The following is a 21,454-nucleotide window of genomic DNA, read 5'->3' on the forward strand; positions in this document are numbered from 1 at the left end:
TTCAACTTGTAATGTTCAGATTCTCACACAAAACAAGCATATCTCCAGCAATGCCTAATGAAGCAGGTGTATATCAAAAAGGCACGAAGAAATTCCAATGACACATATCAGACAATGAAATCACTCCGCAACACAGATTTTGACAAAAAAAATTTACTTCCACAATAGCTTAAATGTTATAATAGCACAATGCGGGCAAAAATAGTGATACAAATTTCACCAACTCAGATCTAGCACATAGAATGGGCAGCCGCATTTTAAGCTCTTGTCGTATTATTGCCATGATTTTATGTTTACTAGGCAACAACAAGGCTGTCGATGAGGTCAGCGGCATCTTCCACCGTTGCGATTGCCTGTGCACTTGACTCCTCCACGGTGATACCGAAAGCCTCCTCAAGGCCCATAACAATCTCAACCTGCAAAACAAAATGACAGCAAGTGTAAATATACATATACAGGATATATCAACATGAAACTTGAAACCATGCTTAGTAATCACATGCTTATATTCAAGCACAAACAAGCGCCTTAGAAGTTACTCCCTCCATTCCATAATTCTTGTCATGGTTTTAGTTCAAATTTGAATTACAATCACAACAAGAATTATGGAACGAAGGGAGTAGCATAAACTAGTCACAAAGTACTGCGAATAACTGCTCAGCATGTAGATATGGAACAGCTTGGTTCTCCATAGCAGCCTAGAACTATCGCTAACCTAAGAGAGCCCTACACACTCCCAAGCTTGGTCCTACTTCCAACTGAGTGATCCTCAAAAATAAAACTATTATATGAATGCTATTTCTGTCCATTGAGCGGACCTCGGTCCGGCTAGGATGACTTACCGTATCCAAAGAATCGGCACCAAGATCAGTAAACTTAGAGGAGCCACAAACTTCAGTGCCTGGTTGAAGAGCGAGCTGGCTCTTCACAATTTCACAGACCTTGTCTACTGTCTCCTTTTTGGCCTGTTCAATTACAACACCAGTATGAAGCAGTTAGAATCATAGCAATTGGTAGCCCATCACATAGATTGACCATAAAATTTATTCGCTTATCAAAATCCAGTTAGAAAGCAAATAAAGTTTGGTACTAGTAGACTAAGACCTTACTTATGTCAAATTCTAGTCCACTCATGCAAACTGCACGATACCGAAAAGAAGCTACTTTGCTACAGTTATCTCGAAATTATTTTTACAAGAAACATTCACAATTTAAGTGCGACATGGAATCATTGCTGCGAGGAAACGCATAAGGACTGGTTTGTTGACATCTGAGAAAACAGCTGGAATGAAATATATTGGAATGCATAGGTTTAGCACCATGCATGTTTAATTATGTGACCACAATCCAGAGAAGTGATAAACCAACTAACAGATGAAGAGGAGGGTGTGCTCCATATGATATTTAAATGCAAAGGTGCGGTTGATATTTGAAAGGCTCTTGGGATTGAAGCTATTATAGTAGATGCCTGCCAGGCCGATCGATCAGGGCCAAGGAGCTCCTTATTTCTACTTCTGTCTCGGTTCCTGGTTATTCTTCAATAATGCTACAGGAGATCGCCATTGCTGCATTGTATATATGGTGGTTAAGGATTCCATCAGTGTTTAGGTGTGCCATGTCAACCCGCGTAATAGCTGCAGACTCTGCTAAATCCACTAAGCTCTGTATATCCCGGTGAAGTACAGGGAGACCAAGAGCGAAGTATCTCATATTGAGCGTTGATGCAGCTTTCAACTTTTCTGATTTAACTGGAGCTACTGGTTCTATTATCAGCGATAACCTGGGTAATTTTGTGGCTATCTTGTGTAAATATATTGCACATGTTCCATCTGCATCTATGGAGGAAGCCTATGCTATGCAAGCTGGGCTTCAGCTAGCAATTCAGACAGGATGTAATCAGCTGGAAGCCGAGTCTGACTGTACTTCAATACTGCTCCAAAGAAAATTAAATGTGGAACGATGCTACTGCAAATTAAATGTGGAACGATGTAATCAGCTGGAAGCCGAGTCTGACTGTACTTCAATACTGCTCCAAAGAAAATTAAATGTGGAACGATGCTACTGCAATTTATGCAGACTGCCTAGGAAGCACAAGCATCATTCGGAAGGTGGAGTTTAAATATTGCCCAACAGAGATGAATAGTTCAGCTCATGTAATAGCTACGTCTTCTATGTTTCAAAAATTCATTGTAATTGGGTAGAGGAGTCCCCTAGCTTTAAAAAAAAAAAATACAAACCCTTCTGGACAATGTAACTATTATTTGATCATCAATAAAGCTAGCCGGGATGGCCTTCCCTAAAAATAAAAAAAACTGGCAGATGAAATAGAATGGAAAAATATGAGGTATGCATTAATCAAGCATCAATCAGTTAGTAGTATGTGATTACAATACCAGACAAGGATGAAACTTACCGAGCAATAAACAGATCTCAGCGGAGCTGACTGCATACGGAAGGCTACATTATCCTTCCTCAGAGCAGAGAAGGAGGCTGACTTAACATTGATTGCCTGTGAATCATCAAACATGATTCCTTAGAAAAGGAAAAAAACAAACAACTAGTTTGACTGTAAAAATTGTAATGGAGCCTATATAAATTATAAAATTATCAGTGATGCCTTGCTGATAACCAAAAACAGAAGCAGGGGTCCACACTAAATAATACTCCCTCCGTCTCCATTCCATAATCCTTGTCATGGTTTCAGTTCAGATTTGAGCTAAAACCACGAGAAGAATCATGGAGCGGAGGGAGTACTAGCTATATCCTGTAGCACACCATAAACTAAACAAAATTCAGCTTGCTTATGTTGAGACCATTTTTTTGCAGGTATCTCCAGACATGATTAGATTAGGCTATATTCTAAAACTGTCAAACATGATCTGTTCGGCAGTTCCCTTCTTATCTACTTAAGTTCATCGAGTGGACTACAGATTTTTTATGGTGCCATAAAAGAAAACACTCACTTGATCCTGCATACGCACAACTTTTCTTGATTTCTAAAGTCTGATAAGAATATGTGCACTTTATATATTTAGCTACCGGCATAAGATTAGACATGCTTTAAACAAAAAATGCAGGAATGCACAACATGCCAATTGATCTAAAGAAACTATGTGCCACGAAGCCTGTACGGGGTCTAACTATTATACTCCAAGAATTTTTCATAATCAGAATTATAAACTCCATGTTTTCCACTGTAGTTAGTTTATTCAGATCCCAACGGTGACTGCATAGGTTACAAGACAGAAATCCTGTATCTGAGAAATCTTCTGAGCTACACGTCATGCACTGAGGTTCATCGCGGAGCACAGTTGATTTATTTTAAAATTGGGCATGTAAAGGCAACAGACTTGCTGAACATCCAATCGATTCAGCGCGCGCAGTGGCATACCATGGATCAGTCGATCACCCTAGCAGAATCACGCCCCTAGGGCCGCCACGCCAGGCCAGATCCAATCGAAACCCACGGCGCAGGCGATTAGATCGCCGATGGGCAGACGAATCGGGGGCCTCCCGGGGGCATAGGCAAGTAACCCTCTGAGGAAAAAGAGGGGCGGATCCGCAACCAGATCGCGTAGACAACGTGACAGAGGAATAACGTAGGGTGGGCGGGCGGTCTCCGGGTTCTAAGGCGCCGCCGCGCGCGACTTGAACCGTGGCGGTGGCGGCGGGCGGAGGTCGCGAGGGAGGCTGCTAGGGGGTGAAGAGGGAGGGGCGGGTGGTACCTGGACGGGCCTCGCGAAGGAGACGGCGGACGCGGCGGCGGAGGCCATGGGGGAGGCTGGGGGTGGCGGAGGTCGGGCGGGCGGCAAATCAGAAGCAACCGGAGTGCGCGTGGAAGGGAGTGAGACGGAGCCCGGCTATATAGCGGGCGGGCCGGGCTGGCATCGGGCGTATCGAGTGCGGCGGAGGTCACGAGGCCCGCTGGGCCCGTGACGATGCGCGTCTCTCGCTGCCTCCGCCCCTCGTTTTCCATCCTGGGCCCACCTGCCAGCGTGGGCTGGGTTGCACGTTCTTGGTTTGACATGTTTGGGCACGGCGGCGCTTGCTTCTGTTGTCCGTATGTGGTTGAGCTGATTCTGCTGCTGTTGCGGGCGGTCGGACGAACGAGGTACTCCCTCCCTCCATGAAACGTCTGGCATCTGTCATATGACGAAAATTTATCTAAATTTGGATGTACATACATATTAAGTAGTATCCAGATATATCTAAATTTTAACAAATCTTAGATGGGAAAATATAAAGAGAAGCGCCGCACAACTTGGTCCCGTGTGCGGCGGTTCATTACGATTCGTGAAACGTCATCGCGTCCTTATAGAGCACGTTGCTTATCCCCAACCCTCTCCTTACCGCTGTGACCACACAATTCCCCTCTCTCTAAAACCACAACTGAAACAGCGCTGCGCCGGAGATAGAAGTGAGGAAAGAGGCCGCCAGCAGGAGAGCGCGCCGGCGGGCGCCGCCGCCGAGCACGCCGCAGCGGTGGAGACCGCCGCCGAGCACTCCGCAGCGGTGGAGGCCGCCGCAGACCACTCCGCAGCGGTGGAGGCCGCCGCCGAGCACACAACAGCGATGGAGGCCGTAGCCTCGCGAGCACGCACCAGCGGTGGAGGCCGCCGCCATGTGAGGAGGCACCGACGGTGGAGGCCGCCGCCGCGTGAGGAGGCACCAGCGGTGGAGGCCGCCGCCGATTGGGGGAGTGGGCGGCGCATGCCGGCGAGCACATCGCCGCCGCGAGAGCACATCGAGCATGCAGCAGCCGGGAAGGCCGCCGCCGCGCGAGCACGCTACTGAGAGGGAAGGTCGCCGGCTGAGCAGGTTGTGAGAAGGTGCGTGCCGACGTGCATCGAGGAATTGCCGTGAGGAGTCCTGGACATATCGGTGGTTTTGTCGGGAGAAGCAGAAGACCTCGACGGAGCCATGATGGCTGATGAGTTCCATGATGGCACATGGACCTCGCCAGAATCCATACTGTGCTATGCCTTCTCCTTTGTTAGGGATTAATTAATCTGGCAATTAGGTGTTGTGAGCCTGGGAATTACGCTTAATTAATCTGGTAACTATATTAATATGGTCATTATTTAACATGTAAACCTGGCAATTAGGGCTAATTAATCTGGCAGCGATGAACTACATAATATGATAGTAGCACGAGATCTAAGCTAATCTTGCTAGTAAACCTGGCAGCTATGCCGAATTAATCAGGTAATTATACAGCCGAGAGGGGAGAATGTGTGTTTTATCACATCGTTCGAGTAAACCTGGCAGCTATGCCGAATTAAACCTGGCAGCTATGCCATGTAGTAATTGGTCCTGCAAAATGTCAGGCAATGAAATTGGACAGGTACGCTATGGAGTACTAGTGTAGCTTATCCTCTCTCGTGTTTTCATATTTTACTCAGCAAGGAACAACTTTAGCTGCCACTGCATGTCGGTAGAAAGAGAAAGTACTGGCTGACATGACATCCAAAGCGACGTGATTAGAGGGCAGCGCGTTTGGTGGTTTTCGTGCGTCCTTTTGTGTTTATCGCTCGGGGCATACTGGTAGCCGCCGCACGGATTCACCGATATGCGGCGCCGCCGTGTAGCAACGTCCATCTTAGATTCTTTTAATATTGCACTTAAGACAAACCTAAAGTTACGTGTGGCAACTTTGCACGGGTGCAAGTCGAGTGCCACCGGCCTACCACGATGGTTAGATGGACACGTGCAACCGGGCCATCAAGACAATGTGACCAGCTCATTCATTTGCTCCTCATGGCCGCATTGGCTTAATCAGGGCCATGGTTTAACGCATCCAACGGTCGGTGGGATTTAAGAAGTCGGACAAACTTATCACCTTCAAATAATGCATCTTACTCCTTTTTTGAGCATGGGATAAGGAGGAGTATTTTTCTTGGGAAATGTGCCCATCCTCGAGTTCATTGTGAATTCATATAATTCAAAATATAAGATCAAATGGTAGAGTTTAAAAGATGTCGTCTTCCTCCCCTCCTTTTGAATAATGGGTGTTCTCCAACCACATATATATGAGTGCTTCAACCATATGGAGTAATGCGTGTTCATATCACTTGATAACATGGTTACTCCCATAATCACATGTTATTTACAACAAAGCCTACTTGGGCTAAGGTGTCCTTTCAAGTAGCGCCATGTTGGTGGTATCTATCTTTGGTGGACGATATTTGTGAACAATCTACAATCCACATGACCAGAAAAGAAAGAGTTGTCTTTACATAACAGAAGCATATGGAGTGAGCATTTGAAGTGCTTTAATCTTGTTGAGCTATTGTTTGCCACCAACGTGGGATAAATATGAAACATGGGACGTTTGCGTCATCATGTACAACATAGTTGCCAAGGATGAACGTGATCAAGGACATGATCTTAAGTTTGATTCCATGGGACCTCTTGTTAACGCGATACGTGAAAAGGCCAAACTTCAAACAGATGCATCAGCAAATTCGTGTCCGGGAGATACAACAAAAAAATTCTTGATGATCTACTTGACCACCTCGTGAAAACTTGAAGACATGTAGCTGCTTGGTCAGGTGGTCAGGCCGCATGGTGGAACTCTCAGCTAATTCGCGTTGACGACTTCACCTCGTGAAAACTTGAAGACATGTAGCTGCTTGGTCAGGTGGTCAGGCCGCATGGTGGAACTCTCAGCTAATTCGCGTTGACGACTTTCCGTTCATCTAATACAACAAGCTCTCCGCTAGGTGGTCGTAAGATCTAATTGTAATTTTTGTTATTTTTGGTGTTCTTTGTACTACTGTTGATAATGATTAATAAATCATTTTCTTGCAAAAAAAAGGAAGAGGATGGAAGTTTGAGGCTTTCATGTCTCGTAAAGGAGCAATATTGTTTTAGTGGCATGTGGTAACTTCTTCAATCGCTCGGTTTCTCGGACATAGTATCTCGGAGATCCTCATATAGGTAGGGTGTCTGTGCTTGCGTTCATAGAGGTGAGTGCATGTATGTATTTGTGTATTGTGTTTTTCAGAAGAAAATGTAATTTTAGTAGAGCCGGTGAATGCCTTCTTCTGCGGGAAGGATCTAGATATATTAGAAAAATTCATAAAAAGTACAAAGCACCCTAAATATAATAATACTTACATCAATGCATTTAGACCACCTAACAACCACTACCAACCACTATCGCCATCAAAGCGAGGCGACGTTGTCGCAGCTATTCCCTCCCCTACCGTTATTGATGACAACCACGAAGTTTTCGTGCACGTGCCACTAAGACTGCTCATAGTAAGAGTAACACATCTCAAGGCATTTTGGTGACATGGTATGCTAATAAATAAATAAAAGAGTGATGTGGTAACTAGCTATGTTACCATAACATCACACAGCTAAAGGCAAGATGAGTCTACAACATAATAAATGATACAATGCGTGACACCATATATAAGTTACTACCCACTATGAAGGTAGTAACCTAGACTAGTAACATGACATATGTTACTAGTCTAAGTTACTCTCAACTATAACCAGCCTAAGAACTAGCATCCTAGAGCCGAAATCGTCGCTATTAGATTGATTCCATTTTTGTGATACTAAACCTAAAACACACTTAGAGTGCACGAGATCCATCATTCCAAGGACTAGACGCTTCCCCTCTCCTCAATGCCACATTTATCATTGCAGAGATGATAATTCAATCATTAATGTCGTCACCTTCATCATTGCAGTGATAATAAATTCAATAGTCCTCTAAATCATGGGTTTATAAGTCTTGGCTTCGCGTATTTTAAGAAAAAAAATAACAACCGCTCCTTAATTTGATTAACAAAATGCAAGTTATATGTCATAAAATATACCACTAGATTTACATTCAAAATAAGTTTTCAATCGTAAATTCTTGTGGCACATAACTCATATTTTTTTATTAAATTGATGGTCTTTCTTGAAATACATGCAAACCTTATAAACCTGGAGGGGAAAAAATAAAGCTAATGCAACTCTCCGCACCCATCCATTCATAATCTGAATCCTTGTTTTTTAGAACCAAATCTAGAACATGAAAAAAAAACAGCAGGAGGCTAGTGCCAATCACTGGGACCTGTGGTGCAGGATCCTCTCGACTTCAGCTATGTTGCCATCCGGCTTCCACATGACGTCCTTCAGTCCGTTAGAGATGCTATGGTAGAACTGTGTGGTGCATGAGAACATGTAAAATATTAGACAAAATTCAAACCATTAAGTTCCTCCTAGAAATTTGAAGTTCTGAAGTAAATTCAGCGATGCAATCTCAGTTTGAGCTGGATGAAGCTGTGACAATCATACGTTGTGAAATTCAAGGGTGTCTCCGTTCGACTTGCGGAGTTCAACCATGTGGAGTGAGGGTGTGACTTCAAAAACCTGAGGTTATTGCAAATGCGATGATCTCAAGCTATTTCCCATGCAAGAACAGTATAACAAACCATGTTAACAAGACAAGGCACAATGTCAAAGTATACCTCGGTAGCAATTGCCAGCTGACCTTTCCTTCCAGGGCTCTCTCCTTGCAACTTCAGCTAACTCAATTTAATAATTTTCATCAGAATAATATTCAGATCAGAAGGAAATAAGTTGATATTATTTATCTATCAATACCTTACAGTTGTTGCGCTTTTGTACATTAAATCCCATGGGTCCTGCTGCGGCTTCGATTTTCGACAATATCTCGTTTGCAGGCAGCCTCGACGCAAACCTTGTTTCTCGCTTAACAGAACCCTATTACCAAATTTCATAATCAGAATCTCATGATTATAAAATCTTACTTTATAAACAACTTAAGAACATGAACATACCGTTTGCTTCTCAAATAGTGTGCCAAGATTGAGACCCTGGGAGGTAGAAATCAACTCAAAAGCATTCATCAGCGCTGGTCTTTCTTCTCGTCTTTCCACGACAAGCTGTGTTGGGTCCTGGATAAAAACAAACAAAGTTACGTAGTCGATTCACCACATTATGATATACATTGAGATAAGGTGAGAAAAAAACTTACCCCATATTCGTCGAATATAGAGTTGACATCATCCAGATTAATGTCTTCTGTTTCGAACGTAGGAGGCTGGTATCCTTTCTTGAACCACTCATTGTTAATAACCTCAGCAATAGTTATTCTCTGCTCAGAGCCATAACGATATCATGAGCCATTTATGAACAGAATGAAGGCTGATATGCTAGCAATGAGCAGATAAACATACAGTGTTAGGATTGGGATCTAGTATCTTTTTGATGAGCTTCTTTGTGCTTGTGGAGAACCAAGATGGGCAAGTAAAATCTGCTTTGTATATCTGCATAAACACATGTTAAATTTTAAGCACTCATTTTGGTAACATAAGCCAAGCATTTGTACTAGTAGTACTAGTGTTTTTCACGTATTTATTGCAAAAGAGAAGTACTACGTAGTGTTTTTCTCGCAAAAGAAGTAACGAATTTATTGCAAAAGAGAAGTGAAACTAATTCACCTTCTTGTAGAGTGACATGAGGTTTGAATCTTCAAACGGAAGGTACCCCGCCATAAGGACAAAGAGAATCACCCCACATGACCACAGATCAGCCTTGGCTCCATCGTAACCCTTATTAATTATAACCTGTACATCAAGAGTAATGAAAAATGAGAACAAACTATTTACCCGAATGAAGAAATTTATATAACTAATATAAGGCATGGATGTAAATGAAGAACCTCGGGAGCAACATAATTGGGAGTTCCACAAGTCGTGTGCAGCAGTCCATCCTTCTACAAGATAACAAAGAGATTCATAAAGAAATAGCAGAACATAGAACCAACAAAATAGGCCGAGAATAGACTGGATTTTCCATGACCCTGATTTTCATCGAACTGAACAAGAGAAGCGAGTCAATTTATGTACCTGCACTTGCTGTGACAGCGCGCTCAATCCAAAATCCGACACCTTGAGAGTGCCGTTCGCATCAAGCAGAAGATTCTCAGGCTAAAAGATGGAGAAAAAGAAGCTATTACCCACTCTTCTTGCCATGGAACACATCACTAAGCTCCACAAAACAGTTGCACCATACCTTCAAATCCCGGTGATACACGCCTCTGCTATGGCAGTAGTCAACAGCGTTGATCAGTTGCTGGAAATATTTCCTCGCGTCGTCCTCCTTCAGCCTTCTGTGGGAAACCTAGACCCCAAATCACAGCGAAATTAAGCACATAGGCACAGTGGGAAGCATAACCCAGTATGTTCAAAAGATATCAATTACTCACAACTTTGTCGAAAAGTTCGCCACCAGTGACAAGCTCGATCACAATGTATATCTTTGTCTTGCTGGCCATGACCTTCGCGAAGTACACACACCCATTAAGTGGGGACATGGGCACATATTAATATTATCATTCAAAGGCAAAAGACAAAATTCCAGAAGATGAACAGATTAATTTTTCCCTTTTGAGGTTAGGATGAACCGAGTACAAATAATTTCATTTCGCGGAGAAGACAACTACAAAAGTCGTAGTTTGGATAAAAGTTACCGAATGTGGTAAACACAATTCATTCATGAGCAAGTTTTGATGTGTTTATTCTTGACTTTTATTTTTCATGATTTCAGGTTGCACAAATACATATAACAACTTAAAAAGTACAGTATATTTACTTACTTGGTGCTAATATACTGTATTTCATTTACAGGGCAGTACATATCAAGGAGTAAATCCTAGAGATATACTGTATATGCATTACCTCGTACATCCGGATAACGTTGGGGTGCCTGATGAGCTTCATGGTGGAGATCTCGCGCTTTAGCTGCAGAAAGCAATATCATGCGCACATCAAGGTCAAGATCAGATAACAAACACTAAACTGCGCATGCGCTTTCCAACGGACACGCACGAGGCGTCCGTCCCCGCGTCAAAATCTCGGGTCGAATCGACGTCAGAACGGAGGAGATATGGATGGGGAAAAGATCTTTTATTTTTCGAGCATGTCTCCTGCTCCTACTGTAATCTCTGAAGAAGAAAACAGAAGGCCGAGGAGATAACAAGATTTAATGGTGTCACCTGGTCGATCATCTTGTGCCTGAGGAGCTTCTCCTTGTCGAGGATCTTGATGGCGACATGCTCGCCCGTCTCGACATTCTTGGCGAACTTGACCTTGGCGAACGTCCCCTCCCCGAGCGTCCTCCCCAGCTCGTACCTCCCCACCCGCGTCCTCCCGCCTCCGCCCTGCGAGCTCATCTTCCCTCCCCCGCCCGACCGCCCCTCGAATCAATCGGTCACCACCGATCAAATGATGTTCGTCCGTCGCCCGGATCTGCTCCTCCGACGAGCCGGAGACTAGGACCTCTCCTTGTCGCAGGGCCTCCACTGCACAAGCAGCTCCTCGTCTGGCTGCAGGTGCCGCATGTAGCCTTGTGTTAATCCTCACGCTGCACTAGTACGCGCTCTCGTACGACCGCGCGCAGGCATGGGAGGGGTCACTCAGGATCCAGGAACAGAGGGAGAGACAGAGTAGTACTACCGGTTATGTATAGGACGAGGCAGACGAGTCGAGAAGAAGGAAATCGGCCGGCCGCGCGCGTCGCATGCCTGCCCGAGTCGTGACGACGAAGGTAAGCTGTGGCGTGGAGTTTTCGTAGTAACCATACACACTCCACGGTTCCACACGCGAGTAATTTGGCAATTTTCTCCACGGTCCGCCTGGCGTCCTTCTTTTTAGATGTTTGGCGTCGTTTTTAGTTACTCCTTTGATATGTAATGGATTGAAAAAGATAGAATTTTAAGAGTATTGGAGATGCAGACAGTACTAACGTAGGCCGAGGAGATAACAAGATTCAATGGTGTCACCTAGAATTTTTTAAAAAAGATAGAATTTTAAGAGTATTGGAGATGCAGACAGTACTAACATGTCACAAATGTCATAGGCATTACGTTAAGTTCATCGGCCTAAATCCTGAACTATTATGCTTGACTAGTCTTGCTTGAATTATTATACTCCGGTCTGTGTGCTGAATATAGCAATCATGCGTATTTAAGTACCTCAATGATTCTAACATTTTTAAAGTGCATTATTTCTGTCAGACGACCTCCCCCAGCTGAGGCCTTGTTTGATAGTAGAGTTTTTATGGAAATTAGTGGGGATAATCCCACCAAACTCTAAATCCACACTTACTTTTAAAAGTAGTTTGGTATTCGAGTATTGTGCGAGTTAAATTATAACTTTTTTAAAAAATCTTAATGTATTTTCTCGATCTCCAATACTCTACCTCTATGTAATGGATTGAAAATACCATTTTATCACGATTAGGTGAAGATAAAGATTTTACCCAATATTCTAAAGTACTACTTTCACTAGTTTCTGCAAAAACTCTATGCTAAACAAGGCCTAGGGGATAAAATAAAGAGAGAAGTCCACATTACACCCCTAAACTTGCAAAGAAGTTCAGATTGCAACCCTTGACTCTAATACCGTTTAAGACACACCCTCTAACTCTCAAAACCGTTCACAAAACAACCCTACACGTTTTTGAATGATTTTATACAACGTTTCAGCCACATCATAGTGCCATGTGAGCTAGTATCTCCTTTCTCTATTTGTCTCCGAAACCTTCACTCTTCTTGCTTCATCTCATCCCGCTAACTCCTTCAGAAAATGACCCGTTCTGGTGGGAGACACCACTCCTAGTTTTAGGAACTAGCTAGCTACAGCTGCTACACTATACACAAGGGCGAACGAGAGCTTTGTGGTGGAGGCGTACCGTTTCCAAAACTCCAATCGATTGGGCGGGTACGCAGATCATGCGTCCTTGGGCGCAAATATTGCAGGAATTGTTTTCCATCTCGCCGGAGATGAATAGTTGGCATGGTGGACTTTTTTTTTAAACGGGGGTAAAAGCTTTGCCCCAATCTATTAATTAAGGAGAAGGTTTGCATGAAAGGTTTGCATGAAAGTGAAATTTCGGCGATATGGTCGAAGAAACTACAAATAGATTGAAGCTTCATGATCCTAGGTGTGTGGATACGCTCAGGTGAGAGTGAAACGTGAAGGCATCAGTCTTTGGCAGCGTCTAATCTGCCGGCCGAACAGGGGAACCACGGGCGATGGCGCGGGAGGGTGGGGTGGAAGGGGGCGGCGTGGAGCACATGCTGGTCTTCCGTGGCGAGCTTTGCAGCGGAGAGTAGCTGCCTGGAGAAAGATAGTACCGCTGAATTGCTGATGCGTATGCCTCCGGGTACACGCGGCTCATTCCCCCCCCCCTCCTCTCTCTCTCTTATCCACAGTACCTGAGAGTCTCTTCGAGGGTGCCGGGCTGCCCCGAAGCCAATCTCGCCGGCGACGCCGGTGGAGATGGGCGGAGGGGAGGCGCTGAGGTACATAGCCTAGGTAGGATTAGCGGCAGGTTGCCGGTAGTGGACTCCTTGCCCGGTAGTGGAGGCGGAGGAGGAGATCTGGCCGCCTGGATCTCGCCTGATGTAGGGTCCTACTTCCTTCTTCTTCCTCTCCGGTGGTCGGAGGGGAGAGGGATGAAGGGGGCTGACGCTTCCTTCAATAAAGAAGCGGCGGAGCACCACCTGTTGCGGTGCGGAAGCGGCGGGCAGCGACTTTTCCTGGCTGGCCTTGGAGACGAGCTCCTGGCCGGCCGTGGAGGCGAGGAGGAGCGCAGACACGCCGTCACCAGTTCATCTGCATCCAGGAGGTCTTACCTCTGCTGGATTCGCTCGGTGGTGAGTAGCCATCGGCTTTGCTTCTCCCTGGCCTGCCGTGGTGGCGAGGAAGGAGATGCTGCCGACGTTGCGCCCAACGCCTATCGGAGCCAGCGGCTGCCCAAGAGGTGCTATGGAGCTGCCTCTTCTTCGCCGACGTTGTTGCTGAGGCGGCGTTCATCCAGGGAAGCTCTTCAACGGGGGACATATGCCGGCGTCAGCGCCCTGCCCCTGCATCACATGGCCGAATGGCGGCCCTTCTCCTGGAGATCTGACTTCCCAAGGACCAAGAAGTCCAAGGGGAAGAGCTATCGCTTCCGCCACGAAGCCGGACCAAGTGGTTCGTCCCCGGCGCCGGTGTTCGTTTTCTGGCGGAGCAACTCGACGGCGACTCCCATTTGCGGTGCAGAGCTTCGAGGACCTGATGGCGTGTTCCACATTTTTATGGGGTCTTTTCTGTAAAAGCTCAGTCCTTATCCAGAATTCTCCTAAACTGTAGGATCTTCTCTGTAATTTGTACCCACTACTTAATACTAGCAGCTTCTAGGGTCTCCAAACCCTACCCTTGTTCAATTTTTTTTTTTTTGCTGATGCGTACAGAGATAGGAAAGAGAAGAATACCACGTGGTACAAAACCAGTCAAAAACTACTCAATAATGGTATAGGGGTGTTTTGTGAACGGTTTTGAGAGTTTGGGGTTGTGATTTAAACTTAAACTGTATTGGAGCTGAAGGTTGTAATCTGAACTTTGCTACAAGTTCAGGGGTGTTATGTGGACTACTCTCTAAAATAAACTATCACATGATGATTGAGGGTATCCGTACATCAAACGCCCAGAACACAAGAGTTTGACCGCGCCGGCCATCAACTAGTGCTTTTTACAAGCATGGTTCAAGACACGGATGGCTTCGGTATGCTCAAGCCCAACTTAGAGCATCTCCAATCGTATCCCCCAGATAACAAGAAATGGAGAAACAAGTGTTCCAGTCGTGTTTTCCAAAGCTAAATAGCGCCTCATTTTATGTCCGACGTTCCCGGTAGAGGCTCTACGTGGAGTGATCCCCTCTATTAAAACTAGATTTAGATGTACGCCTTGGCGCACGACCCCGTGAAATTCACTATGATTTATATTTGGTATAACAACCGTGAAAATAAGGTGAAAATGGTAATACATATTTTAGGTTTTACAAAACAAACTTTCTATGATGGAATGAGGGTAAAAAGCACACAAAATTGTGAACACATTGGCTCTAAGAGCAACAGAAGTAAAGAAGTAAGGAAGGAACGTTTTTGTAATACGTATATAATAAGATATAAAATGAAGAGAACATCAGAAACACACTTACTGGAACCATACACAATTTCAAAGATATCAATTTAATTAACCTACCACACAAGTGTGATAACAGAGTCAAAAGCAATAAAATTGATAAACTGAAGAGGCTATAAACAACCTAACACTACATGAGTGCATAACCCTTGCAAAGTTTAGGAATATGAATCATCATTTTCTCCAAACAATTACATGCTAGCAATTAAAGTTGATCAATTCACAGGAGATTTTGTGTTGGGTCCAAATTAGTCGGCCCCAATAAAATAAGACAATAAAATTAGGGGTGTGCGCATCCACGGTCTTTAGCATTGGTGGTTTGGAAAACACTATACTGAACATTTATACAAATCGTACATATGATTAAACTAAAAGATGTCATATTATCCTTTTAAGATTTTCTGCGAATTCTATGTAGAAACACAATACAAAGATACAAGCCTTTGAAGCAGACTCTCAATTGCATACATCAAAGAATTGTGAGATTAATCTAGTTCACAAATGGTATATGTGCCACGTTGATCCCAGGCAGATCTTCATTTACATACAAACGAAATGCAGCAACCCTGCTCAAAACCCTACGATTTCTAAACAACAAATGGAAATGTTTCTAAGAATTCCTTGGCTGCAATTCTAACCATTATTGTTTGACCAGAGTACAAACAAAGGTGGCTACAACAGATCACTTTCCACAAACCGAAGTAGTCTTTTTTAACCACCGTGATCATACAAATAATACCATCGCCTCAAGCATGAGAATGGTTAAAACCTCAACAACCTGCATCATACAGGTGTGGATCGTATGAGAATGAAAGCACATATATGAGAACAAAATTTGAAAGAGCAATCTACAATATTAAAAAAAGCCATGCGAGAGAAAGATATAAAGAAACTCAAAATAATAACCTTTAAAGACATTCTCACATTAGAAATACCATAGCCTGAAATATCAATAAAAGAGCTGAACCTTCTCACGTTGCCGGGTTATGAGCAAACTCCACCCAACTGAATAATCAGAGGTTAAAGTTTACCAAGAATATGGAAGATAATAATTAATCAGTAGAAATCTGCACTATATATAGGCGTCCAACACGCATTGAATCCTGCAAGCTAATAGTTTCCCTAGTCATGACCAATGCATACATAAGTATTAAGATCACAGTACAAAATTCAATACTGCAAAGCAACCATTTTTGTATAGACTTACACAAATATAAAAGATCAATTATGTTTGTAATAAGCCGGAAGTAAATACAAACCCCCTACGTGAGTACGAGAGGACAAAAATACGGATACTTGTAATATGCATATTCGAGTAGAAAAGGTAGCAAATGAAAAAAAGGTTTGCCTTGAGCACCTGGCTATCAATGGGCGGGCGAAGTTAGATTTTGCAATATGTGATGCCATGCTCCAAATAACACAACCCGCTTTACCATCATGCATATGATAAATCAATTGCTCTAAACTGAACATGAAAAGAAGAAGTGCATACATAGGCCATAAACAAACTATTTTAGTGATAATGCGATGTACTACAATTTCATGATAAAATATATTCATGTTGTGTAGTATAAAAACACTTGGGCTGGAGGGAACCAATTGATAGGTGCTAAAGGTTGTTGATCAGTATGCAGCATGGAACGCTTCCGTTGACCAATCTGTCACTTTGGCTGGCACAACCGTATACCATCACTTATATTGCAAAGTGGGATGCTACATCAAGATACACATGTGAAATACACAGATCAGTCAAAACATTTTTGCTTGGCACACATTCCCATCCCATGGTGCGGCTGATGCCATGTCCGTACAAATAATCAATATCCATGCGACCATATGAGCAAGCTCGCCATAACCCACCCCTAGATTCTACACTTAAACTCTGAAAATATAAAAAAATTAAACAAAATCGGTTGGAGCCACGGAACTTGGTACACTATCTAGTTGCAGTAACCAAGCAACCCAACAAACCTCATATTACTTGATTAGATAGGAAGTTCATCAAGCTAACTAAGCAACAAACTAAAGTAAACGATCAAAAAAGATTGACACATTATCCAACATCAACAATGATTTCACTGTGTGTGCTTAGATTTAGAAAGCATGGAATTAATCCTCTACTGGTTTCTCTCATTCTGAACTCAAAATAAAAGTGAAGGCTAATTATTTATGTCCACCGGACCCAAAGAACCGATATGATTATTCATAGTCAAAGTGGCATTAATGTGTTGTATACAAATAAGTGACTAACATGGAAGGGGGAAGGGAGCGATGCCTTTTAACTATGGGATGTTGAGAGTTCATACAAAGGAGAGCGAATTCAAAAACTAAACTTACATCTGTATTTACGGGAATTGGTGGTAAGAGTGAAGGTCATTATAAGAATTGAACACGAGACAATTGTCAATTGAGTCCAAATATTAACGGTTTTGCTACCCACTCTACCTAGAAATATTAGATAACCAAGATGTCTTCAATTCAGGTGGAAACTTAGTCAAAAAGAGGCAGCAAGTTAGATCCATGGCCAACTTAGATTCGAACTTCACAAAGGAGACCTGCCAAATAAATATGTATATAGTAAATATAATTTCACATAGCAGTCTAGACGAAGAAATCACATGACCAAAGGCAAGAGAAATAAATAAATGAAAGTCCAAACCACAGGGGAAAATATCTAGCGATCCAGCTAAAGAACCACATGACCAAAGCCAAGAGAAAAAACAAGGGCAAACCACACAACGGGAAATACCTTCTCTTGCACATATTGATGGACTCGTGAAGGTTCGATGGGAAATTATCAACTATGAGTATGGTATCATGTCCTATGCAAGTGAACTGATGATCCAATATGTGCTTTCTTATAATGTTATCATGCATATGCAAATTCATTTCTCTGTACATTCATATATAACATTGTTTACAATTGTGAAAGGAGGAACTCAGATAAAGAGCTATGCTGACCTTCTCGGTGCTATATGTATTCAAAGTAAGATATCTTATATTCACGTGCCACTTAAGAGAGAGATATTAGTATTAGAGTTCAGAATTCTTCTATTAATCAAAATACTCACAATCAACTTCCTCAACTGAGCTTGAAAATAGATACAAAGAGCTTCCAATAAATGTGACTTACAAAGAGTTCGGCATATACAAGAAATTTTCTAAATACGAAAGGTTATTTGAAGGAAGGATAGCAAGCTTTCGTGCTAGTCTCAGGTAGGCTGCAGCTGCTACTGTTGGCGCCTTAACAAAATATTCAGACAGAAGGTTAAGCAACATGCATAACAAATATCATAATGAACATCAATTTAATTTTCACCATGAGATTAGATGCAAAATCCCCTCATATTTTGGCATCGCAAACAAAATTTGATTATCTAAATTAGTAGTACCCTAAAAATTACACTAAACAAACAAGCTGCAACATTGGAGAAATCCAAACACGACCAATGAAAACCTGAATGAGCTAGAGCTAAAACGCCTCACCGAGACTACACCCGGGGCCAAGTCATGCAAAAAACACCTTCGACCAACAGGATCACGGCCATGGGCGGAGCCCTGCGCACAACCATGAACACTACCGATTCCACCAGCAAGACAACCACCTTGAACACCCAACGATCCACCTTGCCCACGCCCTCCGCAACCACCACCAACATGACCGAAGCCACCACGACCACCCACGGCCACCATCCCACCACACATTTCAGCACCAAGTACGGGCTCTTCGTTGTACAAGGTCCGATTCTTTCTACAATTTTGACCAAAGGTGTCCAACATCCTACGATCCAAATAAAGACAATACAATCAATTAGCGCACTAAAGAACACATTCTACAATAACCTGAATGATAATTCAACAAAAAAATACAACTTAGTATGGAAGGTTTCGAGTAAAAAGTTTAGCATTTATGCACGGGTTTCGATTCACCTTCTCAAGTAGTCATCCGGAGCGGGTAGCACATAATTCTAGAACTTCGTGAATTTGGAGACCATGATGTACTTTCACAATTCAAAAACAAGAAACTTGGGAGGGTGAAGTGCACAAAACACACATATGAGATACCTAACAATGGAACCTTGCTAGTTTTTTCTCCTAATTATTTACAAACACCATACCAGCATGTCGAGTGATAAGGTTCCATGTGAGAGTGAGCACAACTGAATTAATAAATTTTCTTTTCACTATAGTATAATATAATTTCAACATCATTACTTAATACCGAGTGTACACAAATTGCGTACTTGAAAAGTCCACCTGAAGTGTTTCGTTCTTATAGTCTTATATGTTTTTTTATATTGGATTGCATTTCGAGCTTGTAGAACCACAAGTGTACAACATCCCTGTAAATTATTTTCAACAGCTCTACACACTAAAATTGCACATAAGAATATTTTTATGCAGTGCTCCTTGTAATGTCCTTTTGTGCTCCATTTTTATGCTTTACTGACTTAGCATAGCAGATAGTAAGTGAGCCTCTCTGTGAGCCGGTAGTTTTTTTTTCACTAACGGTGTAATGCATTAACTTTCACCATTGCATGTATTACAAAACCAACTGCATCAAGAATGGCATTTAGCAAAACGAAACCAATAAGGGGATCAGAATACGTATATCTACTGGATCCTATTCGGTTGACCCGAGAACTCAGCACTCACCAAGAAACCAATCCTATTGCATGAAAACGAGATTGAGTTGATGTTCAGATCTTCACGCTTACCTCGAAATTATCTCCGATGTTGACAATGAACAAGCCCTCGGCGGACTGACAGGAAACCAGATGTCATTCCTCTTGATCCGCACGCCTTGCACATTATTTACTTGGAGCACGAGAGAGCAGATCAGAATTAGAGTGTGGAGAGAAGCCGACGACTTTGTCCGGCTGCCGCATGCACGGGAGACGAGGGACGAGTAGTTCATCCTGAATGATTGTATCCCGCGGCACATTTCTCAGCGATCGTTCGTTGGTTCCGGTCCCAGATTCCTCGCCGACCAAAAGAGAATCCAGTATGTGCTTCACGGCGGTAGAATATTTATGCGGTGTTGATCTGAATGAAATTCAGTCAGACACATGATGTTCCATCTAAGAATGTAATGGCAACACTTACAACTAAAGATTAGGAGGCGATAGTGATACCGAGACCAGAAATGATATTTACAATTAATTTTTCCTAGCAAGTAATAGAAACACATTTTACTATAATTAAGTTGCACAGTAATGATAGAAGTACAGTCGACAGGCAGTGAGCAATCAGATTCAGACCTGAAATTAGAAAACTGGTTAGGCCAGAACTTAGGTGGCCGATCGTGTATTGGTAAAGGATGTCATCCCGATAAAGCTTCCGATCTTCCGAGACAACAAATCATTGGCCATAATCTTCCAACTGCACTCGCTCCTTGGAACGCCGAGTTCTTCGTCTCTGAAGGTAATTGGAAGAATCGCCGAATGTTGGCTTCATCCCCTCCATCTCATCGTCTGGAAAACAACTGTAATTCAACACCAATTATTTTCCATCAGGATCAGTGGTCAACTTCTTATGATTTTCTAATTACCAAGACTAAGGAATCATCCACTTGAACCACAAATTGTACATAATTATAACTGAAAAATTGTACACCAACAAGGCAGTAGTGATAATTATAGAAATGTAGAATGCAAGGCTTCGTCGATATCCTCCACCATGGCCAACACTCATCTGATCTCTCACTTCTTCGCATAAGATGGAGGTGTGGTTCTGCAGCTCTTGCCGTTCTTCCTCTCAGCCAGCTAGAGGAGGGGCATGGTATGGGAGATGGAATGCTATCGTGGCAGGGGCGCTACAGAACTCCCTCGCAGCAAGTGCCTTTGGAGATGTGCTCTCCACCACCACCAGCAGCTCATCCGGCCGGCCGTACAGCCCGCTGCTGCTCCTCTCACCTCCCGCGAAGAATAAAAGGCAGAGAGTAGCAGCAGCTTGATCAGCGGCCCGTCCCCTGCCTGCTAAGCACGGAGATGGCTTCCACTCTTCCCTATTTCCCTTCAACAACCGAGAGGAGAATCACACGGGCGACATCCCTGCTCCATCTCGATCTCGTCGACGGCGGCCATCAGAGCACCAAGAAACATCGAGCTCCATGGAGGAGGCCAACCGACGAGATGGGGATGGGACCTTGGAGGAGGAGAAGGGCGGGTGGCGGCTAGGGAGGCGGAGCGGCGGGGAGCGAGGCAACGGCTGCGGCTGGGGAGGCGGCGGCGGGGATCGAGGCGGCGGCTGCGGGAGCTGGGGAGGCGGCGGTTGCGGGAGGCTCGAGGGGAGGGGAGATGGCCAGAGGCGGCTGCGGGAGACGAGGATAGGGTTTGGTGCCCTTTTCCCTCTGCTCGCAGGCACGCGCGACGCGAGAGGCTGGCCCGAGAGGGCTTTACAGGACCCATGGATAAAAAGTGGGTCTGCGGGAGGGCCTCAACGCCCTGGACGAACGG

The 21,454-nt window shown here is 43.7% G+C and overlaps 2 protein-coding genes across 2 annotated transcripts; both read right to left on the reverse strand.

The window, feature by feature from the left end:
• Nucleotides 1-152: 152 nt before the first annotated feature.
• LOC124653379 (acyl carrier protein 2, chloroplastic-like) lies at nt 153-3,786 on the reverse strand. The gene is made up of 4 exons (XM_047192445.1): nt 3,726-3,786; nt 2,414-2,509; nt 843-965; nt 153-416 (listed from the first exon to the last, which is right to left on the reverse strand). The coding sequence occupies exons 1-4, from the start codon at nt 3,771-3,773 to the stop codon at nt 297-299; spliced, it is 387 nt and encodes a 128-aa protein (XP_047048401.1). The 5' UTR covers nt 3,774-3,786; the 3' UTR covers nt 153-296.
• Nucleotides 3,787-7,959: 4,173 nt separating this feature from the next.
• LOC124653029 (CBL-interacting protein kinase 23-like) lies at nt 7,960-11,203 on the reverse strand. Its single transcript, XM_047192084.1, has 14 exons — nt 11,024-11,203; nt 10,707-10,769; nt 10,235-10,306; nt 10,042-10,149; nt 9,876-9,956; nt 9,689-9,742; nt 9,468-9,593; nt 9,204-9,293; nt 9,002-9,121; nt 8,805-8,921; nt 8,608-8,727; nt 8,472-8,528; nt 8,299-8,373; nt 7,960-8,163 (listed from the first exon to the last, which is right to left on the reverse strand). The coding sequence occupies exons 1-14, from the start codon at nt 11,198-11,200 to the stop codon at nt 8,065-8,067; spliced, it is 1,359 nt and encodes a 452-aa protein (XP_047048040.1). The 5' UTR covers nt 11,201-11,203; the 3' UTR covers nt 7,960-8,064.
• Nucleotides 11,204-21,454: the final 10,251 nt, after the last annotated feature.

This window comes from Lolium rigidum, chromosome 5, assembly GCF_022539505.1.
Source record: "Lolium rigidum isolate FL_2022 chromosome 5, APGP_CSIRO_Lrig_0.1, whole genome shotgun sequence".
Taxonomy (NCBI): domain Eukaryota; kingdom Viridiplantae; phylum Streptophyta; class Magnoliopsida; order Poales; family Poaceae; genus Lolium; species Lolium rigidum.